Here is an 18,818-nt window from a genome sequence, read left to right as displayed (position 1 = left end):
CTATTTGGGGGAGACAGCTTGGGAGCAATCCTTCTGTTTCCCATAGTTGTTTTTATGGGATTTTTTTTACTAGCGAATGTATACATGTACAGTTGTATGTTCGGTTTCCAAAGTGCCTTTGCTCCCTCTCCACCATCAATCTCACTCTCCTACCCCTGAAGCTCCTCGTCCAGCTGACGAGCACCATGCACTCACCTCCTTTTAAGAAGCTGAGCAGCCCCGTCACCCGCCAGAGGTGGCACGCTGGCTCCTCCCTCTCTCCCTTGGTCCATCAAGCAGAAAGTGGAGGGCATGAATGGGAACCCAGAATTCCTAATGTATGCTTGGAAACCTACAGACTGCACAGATTGCCTGTGGTTCCCATTTCGTCCAGCAGAGAGCAGCCGTCTTCTGTAAATGAGCACACAGAAAACAAACACAGGACGGAATAGAACTTCCGGAGTCTGCAGAGACTGTAACTCTTCAGGAGTAGAAAGCACCGTCTCTCCCATAGAGTGGCTGGTGGTGTCGAACTGGAGACCTTGCAATTAGCAGCCCAACTTGTAATCACTACACTACAAGGACTCCAGGGAAATCTTCAAGGCCCAACTCCTTTCTCAAAGTCCCTTTGTCCCTCGGCAGCCCTCTGGATGAGTCCCAACTGATTTTACCGGGTGAGATGAGGCCTCCCCCTGGGCTTCATGGGAGCAGTAATAAGTACCACGGGCTAAACTCTTCCAGGCCAAGGGATTTACATGACTGATGATAGACAAGGCTGCATTCATTTAGCCGAGGTTCCTTCCACCAGAGCTCGTGATCCTTAAGGTCTGAGACCCAACATTACGCTTGGTAGCATCAGTTGGCTAGAGAGTGCATATACAAAGAACTCAGGGGCACCATAGTTAAGTACTTGGCCGCTAACCTAAAGGTCAGCAGTTGGGACCCACCAGCCACTCCGTGGAAGAAGAGTTGGGAGTCTGCTTTCATTGAAAGCCTATAAGATCACCCTGAGCCAGAATCCACTCGACAGCAGACAAGAGCAATACAGACAGAGATAGGCGGTCCCAGAGAGCTCAGGGGGAAAAGGAAGCCTCCCCACCACCCGGCTCCCGATCCGGGGCACGAGCGTCCTTACCAGTTTCTTGTGGCCCTTCACTGCCTAGGTATCCGGGTACTGGATGGGCCCCTGACCGACAGCATGGAGGCTGTGGCGTTCAACAAGCACTATCAGATCAATGACATCTACAGCTGCAGGTGAGGCCGAGCAAGGAGCCAGGGGGGAAGGCCGGAGCCTTGAGACTGATGCTCGGCCTTCCTCGGAAGTCGGGCACACGGCACTGGCTCGGCAGGGGATTCCGCATAGGAGGAGGCTGAAGTATATCACCCTCATTTCTCCATATCCCCAGCCACTGGTTTCTCTAGCTTCAGCCCCACGTTTAGAACCAAGTGTTACCCCAGGAATCAAGTGACTGCATGAGTAGTGTTTGCAGCCTGCCCCCCCAAGGCCCATGCGTTGTTTTTCCCTCTAAGCCATGGATGGGGAAACTTTTCTCTGCCAAGGGCCATTTGGATAAGTATAACATCATTCGCAGGCCATACCAAATTATCGGTTCAAAAATTAGCCTGCTCTATTTGGTCAAACACTTAATTAGCTCACCCCTGGAACCGCTAGGTGATGGCTGGGACTGCTCCTCTTTGGGGGAGCATGTGTTGCTAGTTGGTGCTGATGGTTCAGCCAGATGTTCGCTGCCCCCACCCATCTTTAAGCCCATCAAGCCTCTAGGAGGAAGTGGGCTTCCAGTACCAACCTGTGCCACCTGCGCCCGTGAGTGTGCATGCAGCTTCAGGTAGGATGAGGGTAGGGGTGGAGAAGGACGAGCTGCCCCGTGGCATTGACGGCACCTACACTTTCCCACAATCAGTTTCTCCCTTAAGCCCATGACATCATCCCCCAGGCATGCTCCCTCATAAAGAAGGAACAAAGCCTGCCTCAGCCTAAGGGTGGTTGGCCGTCAAACCCAGTATTAAGATTACTAGTTCAGGAGCGGATGCCCCCTCTCCCTGTCCCCCACTGTGTGCTCTCCGCAGCTTTCTAGAACCCAAAAAGGACTTTTATGAAGAGCTTGAAGGTAGTCCTAAACTTGGCCAGTGTCCCAGAAGTCCTGTGCACGACTTCTGTCCCTCATGTAGGAGAGAGGCAAGGGCCTTGATTCCTCCGCAGTGCAAAGCCCGTGTGGTAATTCGCCCATGGCGTGTTATCTCAGGGTTTCGAACTGAAACTCTTAGGAGGGAGGTTAAGAGCCCCAGGCCGTGGGGTGGTCCGCTAAGCCCGGGAGAGGTCACGGGTGGCTATGCACAGTCTGGCTCAGACCCTTCATTCCGGGTATCCCTCTGCAGCTGGGGCCCAGATGATGACGGGAAGACGGTGGATGGACCCCATCATCTTGGAAAGGTAACGGTGAGACCATCAGGCAGTCACACAACCGCTCCAGCCAGACCCTCTCCAGCCCACCCGCATCGGCAGCGCCAGCCCCATGCCATAGCCCGACCGCTGCTCTCCAGCAGAGGATAGGCCACGGGGAGCACCAGTTCTTAGAGGTGGAAGAAGGCTTTGAGATCGCCTCCCTTGGGTTTTGCCAGCGGCGCCCCCCCCCCCATTCCCAGCCCCGTCCCCATCGTCAGATAAACAGGGCGTCCATCACACAGCTGCTCGGCCAGCAGCTTCCCCGCCCCAGGCGTTCATCTTGGAAGTCTCTTCCCGGAGCCCACTGCCCTTTGAACCTTTCCCCGTCGTCCTAGGAGGGGAGGAGAAGGTGACCGGTGTGGGCAGCAGGACGCCTGACGTGTTTGGGGTTTGCTCCTCAGGCCGCCTTGCAGCACGGGGTGATGGCTGGCCGCCAGGGGTTTGGGAGCATCTTTGTGGTCGCCAGCGGCAACGGGGGCCAGCACAACGACAACTGCAACTATGATGGCTACGCCAACTCCATCTACACAGTCACCATAGGTAGTCCTCGGCGCCGGTGCGCGCCTGCTCCTCTACCTGGGGGTGAGGGAGGGCTCATGTGGGCTGATTCTGTCGTCTGCTCAGTGTTAGGAGGAACCAGACCCATCAGAGGAGCCCCGGTGCCTTAGTGGTTAGGGTAGTCCACTATCTGCAAGGCCAACAGTCGGAAACCTCGGGAGAAAGACGAGGCTTTTCCCCTCCCGTAAAGAGTTAATGTGTCAGACACCCACAGGGGCAGTTCACCGAGCGCCCGCATCAACTGGATGCCAGTGAGACCCACTCTCAGAACCCCCTGAGGTGTCACGATCTCGCTGTACCGGGCAACACTTTGCACCCAGCATCAGAGAGACCCTGCCGGCCCCTCCCCGCAGCTGGGCAGCCTAGACTCCGGCACCTTTTTCCAGGGCCCACTTGCCTCCGCCTGGAGCCTTACCGACTCCGCTTTGGCCTGCACGCAGCGCTTGTAGCCTGTGGCCCACCCCTCACCGTGCTTGGTTGCTGCCCCAGCCTGCTCCCAGCTGTGTGCTCCTTGAGATCAGGCCCATGGCTCCTTCCCCCAGGCCCAGTGCTGGGCACCGTACAGGACTCACAGCCGAGAGACGAGCGAGCAGCTGCGGGGAGAGTGGACGGGAAGACACGTGGTGCAGTGCCTCCAGTTTCTCTCTGGGGCCTGTAAGGGAGGCTGCCTGCTCAGCTCAGGGGCCCGGGCCACAGCCCCTGGACGAATCCTCAGAGATGACACCGCCCTTACCCGGCCCCTGGGAGCCAGGAGCCTGGGGGTGACGGGTTTCGATGGGCTGCTAACCCACCCAACGGCTCCGCAGACGGCTCCGTCAGCATTAACTGCTGTGAATCCCCGAAGGCGCGCAGTCCGTCCTGACGCTCTGGGTCTCTCTGAACGGGGGCAGCACCAGTGGGTTGGGTCTGGAGGTTAGAGCTGGGGCCATTCCTTGGGAGAAAGATGAGAGGCCACCCTGCCTAAGCTATAACGAAAACCCCGCATAAGATCACTATGGTCTGGAATCAACTGGATGGCAGAGGGCTAGGGTCCTTTGGGTGTTTCGTTTATTTGTTTATTTATTTGGGGGGATTTGCTGGAGGACTGACTCCCTCTCTGGGTCCCGCTCTCCACCAGGCGCCGTGGACGAGGAGGGGCGGATGCCTTTCTATGCAGAGGAGTGCGCCTCCATGCTGGCGGTCACTTTCAGTGGCGGGGACAAGATGCTGCGCAGCATTGTGAGTGCCCGGCCTCTGCTCTGCCTGCTGCCTAAGGCTGCCTGGCCTGACTCCTCCATCCCTGTGTGCCTGGCAGGCCTCTCGGCCTTCTTCCTGGCAGACCTGTGTCTGCCCAGGTCTCCGAGGAAAGCTGCCTAAATGGTTCTTATCTATAAGATCTGGTAACTTACAGGTATGCCTGTCGTTATAAGAGCAACTCAGCATCACTTGGGAGAAAGATGGGCTCTCTACAGTTTGGGCAGCCCACAGGGCAGGCAGTGCTGGCCTGTTCTGTAGGGTTCCACTGAGTCAGAATGGACTCAATGGCAGTGAGTTTGGAAGCTTCACATGGATTAAGCAACTTCTTTGGGAAGTCTCAGTGGGTGGAAGGTATGCTGGGGGTTGAAGAGCTGAGCGTCTTTCTGTGGCTCTCCATCCCCTACATGACTTCTCAGTTCTGTTTGTCCCAGGACGGAACCTTGGAGGTCTTTATGGGTTAGACGGGAAGCGCCTGGCCTCTTTCCTAAGCACTGGGCTCGGGGACCAGAGCAAGGGAGTGGTGCTCAGCTAGGGGCTCCCGTGGACGGTCTGGAACCCAGGGTGTGCCGCTCAGTTCTGCTCCACTCCTCCCCAAGGTCCTTGGCCTGCCATCCTAGAACTCCTGCTTCCCAGTCAGAACGATGTGCAGTGGGAGGCTCCTCAGAGTCCCAGGCCGGAGCCCTGCTAGGTCAGATGTCTCCAGTGCCCGGGTTAGGAGGTCACCCGGGGACCACTGGGAATCAGGCCCTCGGGTCTTCCTGCTGGGTCAAATTCAGTTCCCAAAACTGACAGCTCCTTTTGCCAGTAATGACTTCTGGTCGACACAATGTTCTAAGGCTCCGTGCCAGGTGACCCCCACTACCCACGACCCTGGGGAAAAGAAAGGGAAGGGGCCTGGGGCCAAACAGCTGATTGGCTGGGGTCTGTCAACAGAGGGCACTCCCCCAGGTCAGGTTAGGAAGAAGAGCTAGAGCCACCAGGGACCAAAGAACTCTTCCTGGGGTGCCCTGGACCTGACATCAGAAGTTCCTGACTCCTCTCTTCTGGCTGCAACCTAACTCAACTCCCCCACCCTCCACCCCACCCCTAGCTGAACTGCAGAGTGGCCAGAAAGGAGAGTGGGCCTAGCTGAGCTCCCATGTTTGGAATGTCCTTTTGTTGGTGCCCATTTCTGTTCAGTGGCCAGTACAGCAGGGCAGAGCTGTCTTGCTGAGGGCAGGCCACGCACAGAGGCAGGGGCTTCCCACCACGGACTGCCTGTGGACTTTTCCCAAGACTCTGTGGTGCCAGCCTGCGGCGCCTGCCACCGCCACCAGTTCAGACATGAATTCACAGTTTCCTTAACAGGAGACACCCCTCTGCCCCCCGGCCTGCACCAGGCCTCCTGGCTCGCCTGGAGGAGCGCATCTACGTGCGCCAACATGGCCTCTCTTGGCAGCTGCTGTGGCAGCCTTGAGGAAAGCTGGGAGGAGAGTGGAGGAGGGGCAGCTCTTGGCAGAAGTCAGCACCCTGGTCCCTGACCAGAAGGGAAGCTTAGAAGGAAGGCATCTCTGTCTAGGGCACGAGGGGCAAAGGGCCCACCGTTCCACATGGCAGAGGGCAGACCCCGGCAGGACCCTCCTCAGGGAAGCCCTGGTGGCTCCAGGATTGATGCCAGCCAATGTCTCCCACACCCATCGGCTGGCATCCCGCCTCCGAACTGGGTGGTGAAGGGAAACCCAGCCGAGGCAGCGGGTCCCGAGCCGAGAAGCAGCTGGTCCTGTGGACGGCTGGGCCAGCGGTGCCGACAGTAAGCCACAGTGCACCCACAAGGTATACAGGGGGACAGCACTCTCTCTCTCCCTGGGAACAAGCGGCCTTTGTTCGCACTGCCGTCAGCCTGGCCCCTATCTTGGATTTCCTTGAATGGGGCGCAGGCACTATCGCCCAGGCTCCAGCTGAGGCCACTTCCTCTGTCTAGCCCTGCTGGGGAGGCGGAGGGCTGGGCTGACGCATTTGGGAATGGGAACTGGGCGAGAGTTGGGAGACTTCTCTGCACTCGAAGCCTTTCTGTCCTCTCCCCTCCCCCCATAAGCACTCATGCCAGTGCCTCCCTCTCCGAGTTAGAGCCCTGCTCAGCTCTGCAGTGGTTCTCGTGTAAGACCTGAAGGACCAAGGCCCTTCTTGCCCCATCCTGCCCGAGGGCTTCCCTCTAGTCAGACACTCAACTCACAACATGCAGGGCCCACTGGGAGTCCCAGTCTGCAGACTGAGCCGCACCCCCCACCCATAACACCTCTGAATGAGGCCCCCGTCTGTCTTCCCAGGTGACCACAGACTGGGACCTTGAGAAGGGGACAGGCTGCACCGAGGGCCACACGGGGACCTCCGCCGCGGCCCCGCTGGCGGCTGGCATGATGGCCCTGATGCTGCAGGTGCGGCCCTGCCTCACGTGGCGCGATGTCCAGCACATCATCGTCTTCACTGCCACCCAGGTGAGGTGCTAGCAGGTAGTGATATGGCCTGGCCCAAAGTTTAGGGACCAAACCCCCCAGGCAGACCTGAACTCCTTGGTCCCTGCTCTGCCGGATGCCATGTTCCCTGGGTGGGAGACATCACAAGGCTGGGCATTTGTGGGCTCCGCTCTCCTTGGGGGTTCATTTCTGGTTGCCTTAGTGGGTGCGTCTGGGCAAGTCTGGTAAGCAGGCCGGAGGAGAGGCCAGCGTTAGGACGTCAGGGTGCCGCTGAGCATGGTGCCGGCGCCCAAGCAGGCCCTCTGTCCTTTCAGTATGAGGACCGCCGCGCGGATTGGGTCACCAACGAGGCCGGCTTCAGCCACAGCCACCAGCATGGATTCGGCCTGCTCAATGCTTGGAGACTTGTCAATGCAGCCAAGGTGAACAGGCACTAGCAGGGCCGGGCAGCCCGTGTAAAGTGCCCCAGAGAGGTGGCTCATGCCAGCACCATTGCCTGGCATGTCAGCGGGGTGATTAATAGCCGCTCGCTTAGTTTAATTGACCGCTTTACCCTCGTCTCGCTGAAGCCCGTTTTCAATTGAAAACAGACTGGGCGCTGTGGTTCAACTGCCCCGGCTAGCGGAAGGGAGTAAATGGGGGGCTCTGAATGTAGTGTGGGGCTCTCAGCAGCTGGTACCCAAGTCCTCCCTCGACACAGCCACACCCTTATTGATGGGGTGCCCCCCGGCGCATTCTAGAATGACATAAGTTAATAAGGAGAGGAAAAATAAAAAGAAAGCCAAGCCTTAAGCATCACATTGATGAGTGTGTTGGGTGGGGTGTGGTTCATCAGTTTGGTGAGTTCAAACCCCCCATCTCTTATCCATTCCTGCCTTGCCTTCTTCACTAGGTCTGGACATCTGTCCCCTATTTAGCTTCGTACGTCAGTCCTGTGTTGAAAGAGAACCAGGCTATCCCTCTGTCCCCCCGCTCCCTAGAGGTCCAGTGGAATGGTAAGTAGTCCTGCAGAAGGAAGTCAATCTCAGCCGGAGGCTGGGCGGGGAGACGGGGAGGGACGCATGCTGCTGCCCCCTTCCTTCAGAAGCTGAGCTCCGGCCAAACCTGTGGAGTTGTCTGTGACCATTTTAGGACATGTTGCTGCTTCTGAGTTGGCTGGCCCCCTGGCTGCTGAGATCAAGGCCTTTCCCCCGAGTCCCTACTAGCGGGAAGGAGCTGCGAAGCAACTCATGAGAAAGGCTGCTGGGAGGAAGAGGTCTGGGATTCAGGGAGACTCGGCAAGAGCTGAAGGAATTGCTTTTGATTTCCTTGCTAAGCTCTGGGCAGACAGCTCTTCCAGCCCAGTGGCCTGTGGGTGAAGTAAAGCAATGGGCGGTGTCCTGTGGCTCTCAGCGCTTCCCTAATCTAGAGGGGGTTAGAGCGGCCTGGTGGGGCCCGGGGGGTATAGGAGTGTGTGTAGAGGTCTCCTCAGACTGAAGGTGCTCCTCTCCCTCTGTGTCCGTGGAGCCCAAAACCAGTCCCTAGATTATCCTGAGGGGGCTTTTATGACGCACACAGAGGAGAGGCAGTGGGAGAAGAACAAGACCATCTCTCGGCCTGGTGCCCAGAGCCCCCACTTCAGCTTCAGTGTTCGCCCATCTCTGGTTCCTGGACAAAGGTGCTTCTTGTTTGGGGAAGGCTGAAGTCTAGCCTGCTCCGTGTTCGACTAGAACTCGCCCTCAGAAGTGGCCAACCCAGAGCAGCAGTGGGAGAAGGAATGACCAAAGAAGGGAGGCGAAGCGGGCAGCTTCCTTTGGGTGAGGTGGTCCAGTTAGCCCTCTCCTTAACCGTGCCTGGAACTTGCTTGCTCTCCCTCTGTGTGAAGGGAAATCCAGGCCCCCCCACACAACGCTTTCTATAAAAGGAGCGCTGTCTTGGGAAAGGACAAAGCTCAGCAGCCAAGCTGGGAAGTGCAGGAACGTCCCCAGGAATGCAGCTCACTTGGATCCACCTGGCTTTGCACAAGCATGTCTTAGAACACTTGACTCAGGGCTTTGACCGGTTTGAAACGGTGCGGTCATGGCCGGCGGGAACCAGACCAGTGTATGCACCGCACAAAACCCAGGTCTCTTGGGTGGTGAATTTTGACCGTGTTCAGTGGAAAATTCAAGGGTGCCTCACTCAAAGATGGCAGCCCCCAGCTGAGCTTGGGCTGGGTAGGTGGCCCTCTTCTTGTGGGTTGCCATGCCTGCTCCCTACTCGGGTCCACATCTGCCACACAAGACATCCGGTCGCTCTGCTTCCAGTCTTTCCATCTGCCAGGACGGAACCAGTCGGAACTCGCTTAGAGCCTGGAGTTTAACTCTGGTCTGCCTTCCAGGGCCGCTGCCCAGCCAGCGCCACAGGAACAAAAGCTGTCCACAGTCACCGCTGCCCAATGGGCGAGCTGGATTGACAGGGCTTTGGGGTCTTTTCCAACTTTGTCCTCCGCTTCTCCCAAACCGGTGGATGTTGGCCTAGCCTGTCTGGCGAGCTTCCCTAGGTCATGAGGTATCTGGACAACTGCTTGTGCCTGTCGCTTGGAGGCAGAGAAGCCAGGCGAACGTGTCCTAGGCGAGCAGAGAAGCGTGAGAGCCCGGCTTGTGGAGACCGTCCTCTGCTTGCAGGGCAGCAAGCAGGAGGCTGCTAGATTCTAAGGTCAGCGGAGACCTTCCTTCTTAGGTGACACCATTTACCCCCCGAGCAGGCTGAACAGAGGGCACAAGCTTGTCGACCTCCTCGAGAGGGAAGGGAGGAAGCCTGGCTCGTGCTCAGTCTAGAGACCTCTTCCCCTGCAGCCACGCTCTAGGGGCAAACTCCCAGGACCTGCGTGATTGTGCATCTGGGGCTGAAGGGTGAGCTCTTTGTAAGGTTGAAGGAGTGGTGTGGTCCCACTGAGACTTCTGAGCAGTCCTGTCTAGCAGAACTTTGCCATGCTGGGAGCCACCGGATTGCTCTGCTCAGTGTGGTCGCCAGCGGGCACTCGCAACGTGGCTAGTGGCACCGAGGAAGAGATCTTTATGTTAGTTGATTTGGAAAGAAATTATGCCTATTGGACAGCGCAGCTGTGGAGCAAGACCCGTGGTTCTCATGTCGTGGTCGTTGTTGTGGCCTGTCCCCTCTGGCAAGAGACTGGCGGTAAAGGGATTGGGGCCCCTGGATTTCTCTGGGTCTGAATGCTCACCCCAAGAGGGGGAGGGAGCGTGGGGTTTGGAAGGAATGGCTAAGAGTCTGTGTTTGTTAGGAGATTCCTGAACACCCACCTGTACACCCACCCCGCCCGGGTATCCTTACCTGCTGTATCTTGAGTATGCTGGCTCGCCCTTCTGTCAAGACAAGGAATACTGTTCTTCCCCTCCGCATCTGGCCTCCGAAAGCCACTCTCCCTGTCTACTGAGATGGCCCTCTGCCTTCCAGCACCCTCAGGTCATCTATTTGGAAGCCATCTGAAGCCCCTGGAACTTGCTCGAATGACTTTGTGAAAACCACTGCTGGCCCCTGTTGCCCACTCCGTCATGGTGCCCCTCTCCTGACCAGCGCCAGGGGCCACCTTGGTATCCATGCTGCCCAACCTTCCTGTTTCCCTGGCACGCTTGCCCCCAGCCTCGTGCTCCGTGGGCCTCTCCTGGCCTCTCCGCCTGAGGACTTGCTTCTGCTCCCTCCTCCCCCCGAGCGCCCAGCGTCTCCTCGGCCTCACTGGCATTGCCTCATTCAGACAGTGCATCTGCAGGTTCAACCTCAGCCTCCCCACCTCCTTCACCAGTCCACGGCCCACAGCTCCTGCTGGGATCCCTTACCAGTGCGAGGGCTAGACATTTCCATCGCGGCCGCTAGGTGATGGGCGAATATGGCCCCAGGGTCTTCTGGGACAGAGGACGACAGTTGAAAAAGACCCCAGTGTACCAAAGGCCATGTGATGATGATGATAAGTGGATGGTTATACACCAAGACTTGGATGTTTACTCTGTGCCAGGCACTTTTATATGTTAGCTCCCTTCCCATATGAAGAGGTGCAATTCTAATAGAAACAATTCCAGTACACTCACTCAGGCACTGCCGTCCACGCCCCTACACATCCCACTATGACAGGCACAGCGCACACTGTTGCGCTCCCTGCCAGCACAGACTAGCCCTCGCAGCTCCCTCTTGGATCCTATTCCATCGCTTAATGCTCCATAGCATGTCATTTACTCGCCTGAAAACCCCTTCTTTACCAGGCTCATACTCCCTTCAGCTGAGCTGTGAACACGTTCCTTCGTCTCTGTTGTTCATCGGTCACTGGGCCCTGTCTGTGTCCTGCTCGCCGGTCCCCTGAGCCTGCACTGCATGTTGGAATTCACTCTTGCTTCCCACCAGCCCAGTGGCTGTCCAGGCTGCTGCTTTTCCTGACTGTCCATGCAGTTACCATTCCACGGGCCCCCGAGCCTGAAATGCTGCCAATTCTTTGTCCCCGACCTCTCCCTGTCATTTCATCTTCTCATTTACTTCTGTTGATCGAGCAGTGTGTCGTGATCGACTCACTCACTCATTCTACAAATATCTGAGCTCTCCCTCATCCCAGGCACCTGCTAGGTATAAGGGGGTGAAATGTTAGTCCGTTAGTCCTGCCCTCCTCACGCCCTAGAGTTCATAGTCCCATTAGGACAGACGGCCGAGTATGCAAGTGCTGTGGAGGGTGATGCGCATAGGACAGAAACGACTCGTGCCTTCACCCTCAGGGGAAGGTAACGCAGGTTTCTCCAAGAACTGGTTGCTGACCTGAGTTTGAACCAATAAGGTAGCCGGGAAGAGGGGAGCGGAGAGGGACAGCTAGGCAGCAGGAACCACGTATGCAGCAGAGTCTTGGCTGTTCTGAGTTGGTGGCATCATCGGTGTAGCTGGAAGCGTGGCAGGGGCCAGAGAAGGCTGTGCGTGCCATGATACGGAACAAGGTTGTGACCTTTAAAGCTAGGGGCGTCTTCCAAATAAATTGTCGCCAACTCACGTTAGCAATGAGAGAGAGAAGAGTCAGAGAGATCCCCAAAGCCCACCGTGGCCGAGACAGTGTGCTCAGGCTTAGCCACGGTGATGGTCACGCGGGACCAGGTGGTGTCTCGTTGTGTTGTGCACAGGGTCACTGTGGGTCGGTACCGACCCGATGACACCTAACCACCACAGTGGGAACCCTTGCAGGCAAAATGATAACCCACACCAGGGGATCTTTCAAAAGGGAAGCAGTTGGTGTAACAAGATTGCTTGTCTTGACCATTATTAAATTTGGGGATTGAGAATAACTTTTCTATTTGTTAATATAGGTTGAGTTTTTTCCATAATAAACGTGTGTATGTGTGTGTAGTTTAGCTTGGGCAGTGGCTTCAGTGGTCATGCCAACGAGAGCCCGGGAGGAAGAGCCAGCTTGGGCGAGGGCGAGGGTCGAGGAGAATTGAGAAAGAGGGCGGCTGTCCGAGTTGCAATCTGAAGGCTGTGTCTAGCAGTGTTGACAGTCTGAGCTGCCGAGGGTAGTTTGGGAGTCATGCGAGGCCACACTGAACGCCTGCCATGAAGCGGGTGCAGACAGAGGACACAGCCTGGGAGAGAACTCCGGAGCTTGGCAGCACGGGAGCGAAGACAAAGACACACAGCAGTCTTCCTGCCCCTGTCCCATAACGCCCAATGCCACTGGCGCTCCTGCCACCGGGGAATAGTCCTGGCACAAGACTTAATCCTCAGTCACCTGGGCAGGGATCTTTTAGCCTCCCTGCATGCGCTTGTTTAAAAGCATTCTCCTGTTGGTGAGCACTGGGGATCCTTTCCAGGCCTTTGCTCTGTCAACTGCGCTGCCATTGATGTTTCCTGTTGAGTTTTACTGGGTACAAGGCCAGAGAGCCAAGCTGGTTTTTTGTTTGTTTAATTTTTTTAAGGCAGGTAAAATGCCACCTACAACCAACATCATTTCAAATTTTTATTTATTTATTTTGCCTTCTCTGCATTCAAGCTCATAAGTGCCTACTCACTAGTTCAGTGGTTATTAACCTGTGGGTCGAGACCCATGGGTGGAATGACCCTTTCACAGAGGTCACCCGATTCATAGCAGTAGCAAAATGAGAGTGATGAAGTAGCATCGAAAATAAGTTTATGGTTGGGGGGGTCACCGCCACAGGAGGAACTGTCCCAAAGGGCCAAGGCGTTAGGAACTGCTCTAGGCAGTACTGCTAGGCGTTAGGAACTGCTCTAGGCAGTAATGGACCGTCCCCTTCTCAAGCATGTGGAGGCCAAAGAACCCCAAAAGGCCCGGAACATGGAGACCAAAGACAGAAGACAAGGGTGAGGCTGAAAATCGGGTCAGCCCCCAGGCCAGGCACCCTCTCCCGTCCTCGGCAGCCACATGGTTCCTCCTGCTGGCAAGAGAAAGCACCCTGCCCACCGCCCAACTGGACTGCAATCACAGGTCTCCCAGTAGCACTTCTGAGGCTGCGCATCTTTAAAGAAACAGAGTCTAATTTTTCTCCTGTGAAGCAGCTGGAAGCTTTGAACCAAGAAGCGTCTTCTCCAGAGTCAGGAGCTGCCGACAGCAGGAGGCAGGCGCTCCGCCCAGAGCAGCAGGCGCTCCCTGAGCCAGGCACCCAGGGCCAGGCGTCAGCAGCAGGGCTTACCCGGAGACCGAGACCGGCCAGTGGAGTTTCTCCAGTGAGGCGGCCAGGCCCCGCCCGTGGAGAGCTTACCCCGGGTCAGGCTTCCACAGTCAGGGGAGTACGGCCTGGCTGGAAAATAGTAACCACCTTCCAAATAGCTTCACAATTCTGGAGAGAAGTCCTTTTAAGCAATGAAGCTGTCCCCAGCCCAGCACCCCAATGTGGAGGTAGAATAAGGCTGTTTCAGAAAGAGCCATCTCCAGAAACCTGCTGGACCTGGACCCGCAGAGCCGGGGTGGGAGAAGGCCCCCAGAGAGCAGTGGGACAACATTCCAGAGCTTCATTCAGTCCCTAGGGGAACGACATTGCCGGAACCCCTGTCCTGTGGGCTTACTCGGGAAGAAAATGTTTTTCAGGAAGGTGGTGTGGTTCTGTTGGGCTGTGTCGGGAGAACTGTGATAAATGTGGCTGAATACCCTGCCTGCTACGCTGCTAATTGCAAGGTAGCAGTTCAAAACCACCTGCTGCTTTGGGGAGCAAGAGGAGGCTCCAAGGAATTAGAGCCTCGGAAGCCCACAGGGAGTCACTACAAGTCAGCAGGGGGTTTTTACAGGCCTGTCTGTCATTAGCCTGAAAGTCGGACCAGGAGGTGAGCTGAGCGCTAGGTAACTAGGCTATCAGCTCCGGGCTGTTTGCACCTTGGCCTTGCTTTACTTTATTAACCTTTGGCTCCTCTGCTTCTGTTATGTGTCTTCAGTGCCTTTGTATTACTTACACAGTAAGAAAGACTCGGTCTAGGGTGCGGTCTGGAGGTGGGTGACCAGCACGGGCTGGCAGGTGACACTCCGGGTCTGTGGTCCTCAGGGACACAGACAACATTGTCGTGAGGGTTAGAGAAGAAGGGAAGGGACGGGGAGCCAAGCCTGGGCCCTTCGCTCCCCTTCCTCCTCCAGTGCTGGTTACCCAGGCTGCCCTTTCCTCACCCCAGAATGTAGCTCGTCTTCTGGTCACCCATGAGGTTCTTCCCCACTAATTCCTCCCTCCTTCCCATAAGCTGTTAAGGATCCCTGGTGGCGTGGTGGGGCTGTGTTGGGCTGCTAACCCCAAGGTCAGCAGTTTGAAACCACCAGCTGCTCCTCAGTAGAAAGATGAGGCTCTCTACTCTGGTAAAGAGTTACAGCCTCAGAAACCCATGGGCAGTTCTTCTCTGTCCGAGAGGACCACTATGAGTCAGTTGCGACGCGGTGACAGTGAGTTGACAAGCTGTTGAAAGTAACCTTCCATGAACACTTTCTTTTTTTAATTCCACGTTTGCATAGTTCTCAACTGAGAGCTGCTTAAAGTGAGTGTTTCAGAGCCCCCGGCTCCTCCACACGTTGTCCTTGGTAAAATGGCGATGTGGTTCTCTGCCGGACTGCTGGAAGTAAAGGCATTTGAGAAAGAAGCGTTTAGCCTGAGAACACGCTTTCCTAACGTCCCCTACTGAGCCTCCCACCTCAGCAGGATTTCGTTAACGCTGTTTTAAAATCCTGGAATTTTACCATAAGGGTGCATTCACAGGGGCTGCCGAGCAGGGTGCAGAACAGCCACCTGCAGCGTCTCCCGGCTTGCTCCCGGGTCACTGCTCGTGTCCCCCACAACCGCAGGCCCGTAGCGAAGCCGAGAACTGACGGGATGTATGCAGATGTCCTGTCGCCCACAGGCTCACTTGTCACACACGTAGCCTGGCGTCACCCCCACCCCACAGGAGACAGAGCTCTCTTCGTCGCAACAGCCCCTGACGGGTTCTCCCTCGCGGTCGCGTGGCTCCATTAGTGGGATGGCGTATGTGTATCTTTTTGAGATTGACTTCTGCTCTGCACAGCTTCCTGAGACGGACCCACTTGAGTCATTAAAATCAGGACAAAGCATGAACGTTGTATATCGTCTTCGGTGTGCAACGTGTCCCTTTCTACCTTTGCCACCCACCGCCACCCTAGACACCTCCACCAGGTGTCTCCAGAGACTCGCGCCTGAACCGCCCAGCGTTTCTGTTTCCCTGTCCATTGTGTCTGCGCCGTACCACGTGATTCTCCTCCCGCCAGTAGTCGTCCGACTTCTTTTGCTCCTACCGTGTAGTGCGGTGCCGGGAAGGTAGGCGGCAGAGATTCAGTGTCGGGGGAAGTGTGATTAGCCCGCGCCCTCTGCGTCGTGCATTATGTCCCGGGCAGGTGTGTTCCCTCGCAAACTCCTTGAGAACCGCTGCCTGACACTTCCTGGTGCCAGGTACCGGTTTCCATGGGGAAATGCCTGTGTTGCCATGGAAATGTGTGTGTGTGCGTGCGCATCTTGGCGGCCGGGGAGGGGGGTCTGGAGTGAGGACATGAGTGGTTGTGGGGCGGGTTTCCCAGCTGCCCAGCCTGACCCCCCACAGTCAGCAGGACGGACCTGGAGCTGTCGGGCCTGAGGACGCTGGAGCACGTGGCGGTGACGGTGTTTATCACCCACCCGCGGCGCGGCAGCCTGGAGCTGAAGCTCTTCTGCCCCAGTGGCATGATGTCCCTGATCGGCGCCCCCCGCAGCATGGACTCGTAAGTGCCCCTGAGCGGCCATGGCGCCCCCACCCCCTGGGCAGCTGGAAGGCATTTATGGCCAGTGAGGAGCCTCCACGCCGCCAGCCATGGCACGTCAGTGTTTTCTCCAACCCTTGTGGGAACCCCAGGTGGGAGACTTTACACCTCCTTGCACAAGTGAGGGGCCGAGGACAGAGCTTTGGGTACCTCTGCAGACAGTATAAACCGAGGGACCACACGTGGGCCACCCTCAGGGCTCAGGCAGTGCCTGCCACGGTGTGGTGGCTGTGCTATGGTGGGAAAAGTGCCCACGCCAACCGAAGTCTGCCCATTTTTCTCTGCCAGGGACCCCAACGGCTTCAACGACTGGACCTTCTCCACTGTGCGATGCTGGGGGGAGAGCGCGAGAGGGACCTACAGACTCGTGATCAGGGATGTGGGTGAGCCGCCATGCCGGGTCTAACAACCCAGGCCCTATGTGGGAGGCAGAGGGGCGGTGCCAGGAAATGGGCCCTGTCCAAACACGGGCGCTGATCTCCGCAGCCGTTCAGTGACGCTACCTCCCACATAGTCCATGGGGAAGCGACTGGCCTGTCTTTCCCTCGGGATAGCAACTAAAAATGCCTAACCAAAAAATAAAATATAAATGCCCAACTGAACACACATCTCCAGGCCTCTCATGTAACCCCAGGAGGCAGGTGAAGGCAGGATTGGTATTCATAGCTTTTGGAGAAACCGAGGCCAGGGTTAGCCGTCATGCTGTAGAAAGTCCATCCCAGGACGGGGCGGGGCGGCAAAGGGATGAGAAGTTGGGCCCCAGCATCTGAGCGCCAGTCAGCCCTGGCACTCACCAGAGCCACGCTGGGTCTCTGTGCTCGTCTTTGACTTAGTAGAAAGAAAAGCACACCTTTCCACTCGGGGACTAGAAACAGCCCACCCTGTCCCGCCCCTCTCCATGCCCAGGGGCCTCCCTGGGCCCCTGCTGCAGCCCTGTGAGGGCTGGGGAACCCAGACAGCTGCCTGCAGCAGTCCCCATGGCAGGCGTCCTGGCTCACGGCTCAGAGACACCCCTTGCTGCCCTAGGAGATGAAGCCGTCCCGGCCGGCCTCCTGTGGCGGTGGCAGCTGACACTGTTTGGCTCTGTGTGGAGTGCAGTGGACATCAGGGACAGACAGCGGTAGGTAAAGCCGCCCGTGTCGGAGGGCAGTGGTGGGAAGGTGGAGGCTACTAGGACACTGCCCACCCTCAGACCCTGGACTATGCTTCCCGGCTCCCCCAGAGCACACCTCTCCCTCCTTTCTCTGGGGCACCTCTCCCTCCAGCTCTCAGGTGGGAGAATGGCAAGGACAGACGGACCATGGGTGTTCACCAGGGTGGCGTCTTTGTCCACAGGCTGCTAGAAAGGGCCATGAGCGGGAAATACCTACAAGATGGCTTCTCGCTGCCCTGCCCCCCAGGGCTGAAGATCCCAGAGGAGGATGGCTACACCATCACCCCCAACACCCTCAAGGTGCTGGCCGAGGTTCAGGGCTGGGCATTGGGCTCCGGGACTTGAGGAAGGCAGGGTTGACAAGACCTGGGTCCCATTGTCCTCACTCTACTACCTCAGTGGGCATCCTTGGGGAGGGCAGGAGGGAGCCCCTGCGGGAGGAAGAACGTCTGAGCTCCATGTCCCTAACCCTGCTGGTCGCGTGTGCACTCCCCACAGACCCTGGTGTTGGTGGGCTGCTTCACCCTCTTCTGGACCGCTTACTACATGATGGAAGTGTGCTTGAGTCACCGGCGCGGGACCTCTCGCGCCCGGGGTAGGCATGGAGCCTTCCCCCGACCCCACCGCGGCCGCAAAGCCAGGGAGGAGGGCACAGAGCTTGAGTCGGTGCCACTGTGTGCCAGCAAGGACCCAGGGGAGGTAGAGGCAGAGGGCGGGAGCCCTGCTGCCCCCTCGAGCCCCCTTGCCCCAGACCTGCTGAGCCAAGCACACTGGAGCCCGCCCCAGCACGTGAAGCGTGTCGCGGACGCCCCTCCTCAGCACCTGTTGCAGGGGAAGGAGCAGCAGATGTGTTGAGCTTAGGGCCAGCAGCCTCCCCGTGGGACAGGCTCCTCCTTCCCCAACGTGGGGAAGCTCCCCGACGGGTAGTCCTGGTGCTTGCCCACATCTGGACGCCTGGGGCCGCCTGCCGGGAGGGAGAGAGCACCCTCTGCCTAGGAGGGCGAGGGCAGAGGAGCACTGCTCACCGACAGCAGCAGCTTTGGGTGCACAGGGCTTGTTCCTCCCTGTGGGCAGGCCTCCATCCTTCCTTCCCGGGGCAAGCCAGAGGGAGGTGTTGGCATGGGGACCTCACCCACCATGGGCGTGGAGGGGTCCACCCCAGCCAGAAGAGCGTGTCATCAGAAACTGGGAAGAGGGCTCAACAGTGGCCGCTGGGAAGAGCCCCTGGATATACTGTCCTTTGAATGTCCTAGGGCCTGTCCTCTCTTCCTTGCCTTCTTAAGACTCGGATGTTGGACTTGTTGGTATGGCTCTTAGCCCCCAGCCCAGCAGATGGGCCCTGAAAGCAGCTGTCTCCACCCTCCGTGGCCCGGCTCCCTGCCCCTGCAGGGGTATGATGAATCCAGCCAAGCTGGGCTGGACAGGACCGCCTGGGCCCGGCTGTGTCACCAGGGAAGTCCACAGTTGGGCTGCAGAGCCAGTGACAGAGATGAGCCTCGGGAGCCGCTGCCACTCCAGGCCTGCGACCACCTGTCTTCCTCTGCAAAGCGCTCAGGGAAACGGCCTTCCCCACGCGGAGGCCAGCTGACTACCTGAAAGACTGTGAGCCTCCCCTCGTCTGAACTGACTGCTTGGTCGCAACCTTCTTAGGCTTCAGATTTGGGTTTCTCTCTTCACAGCAACATTTTGTTGGTTTTTTTCTGCACAGCTTTTTCAAAATAAAGACCTTGCAGGCGA

General features: G+C 57.5%; 1 protein-coding gene across 4 annotated transcripts in view; it reads left to right on the top strand.

Moving 5' to 3' along the window:
* PCSK7 (proprotein convertase subtilisin/kexin type 7) overlaps positions 1 to 18,818 on the top strand; it is a 27,604-nt gene extending 8,786 nt beyond the window's left edge. For all 4 annotated transcript variants that reach the window (XM_075546643.1, XM_075546642.1, XM_075546641.1 and 1 more), the window contains 12 exons: positions 1,143 to 1,233; positions 2,377 to 2,431; positions 2,845 to 2,983; positions 4,119 to 4,219; positions 6,544 to 6,711; positions 7,005 to 7,112; positions 7,583 to 7,685; positions 15,733 to 15,889; positions 16,217 to 16,311; positions 16,955 to 17,048; positions 17,264 to 17,381; positions 17,580 to 18,818. In XM_075546643.1, coding sequence (XP_075402758.1) covers positions 1,143 to 1,233; positions 2,377 to 2,431; positions 2,845 to 2,983; positions 4,119 to 4,219; positions 6,544 to 6,711; positions 7,005 to 7,112; positions 7,583 to 7,685; positions 15,733 to 15,889; positions 16,217 to 16,311; positions 16,955 to 17,048; positions 17,264 to 17,381; positions 17,580 to 17,936 — 1,586 coding nt within the window. In that variant the 3' untranslated portion in view covers positions 17,937 to 18,818. The remainder of the gene's footprint in view (positions 1 to 1,142; positions 1,234 to 2,376; positions 2,432 to 2,844; positions 2,984 to 4,118; positions 4,220 to 6,543; positions 6,712 to 7,004; positions 7,113 to 7,582; positions 7,686 to 15,732; positions 15,890 to 16,216; positions 16,312 to 16,954; positions 17,049 to 17,263; positions 17,382 to 17,579) is intronic.

The sequence above is a fragment of the Tenrec ecaudatus genome, chromosome 4 (genome assembly GCF_050624435.1).
Source record: "Tenrec ecaudatus isolate mTenEca1 chromosome 4, mTenEca1.hap1, whole genome shotgun sequence".
NCBI classification, from domain to species: domain Eukaryota; kingdom Metazoa; phylum Chordata; class Mammalia; order Afrosoricida; family Tenrecidae; genus Tenrec; species Tenrec ecaudatus.
The sequence above is the reverse complement of the archived record's forward strand: the minus strand, read 5'-3'. Positions and strand labels throughout refer to the sequence as shown.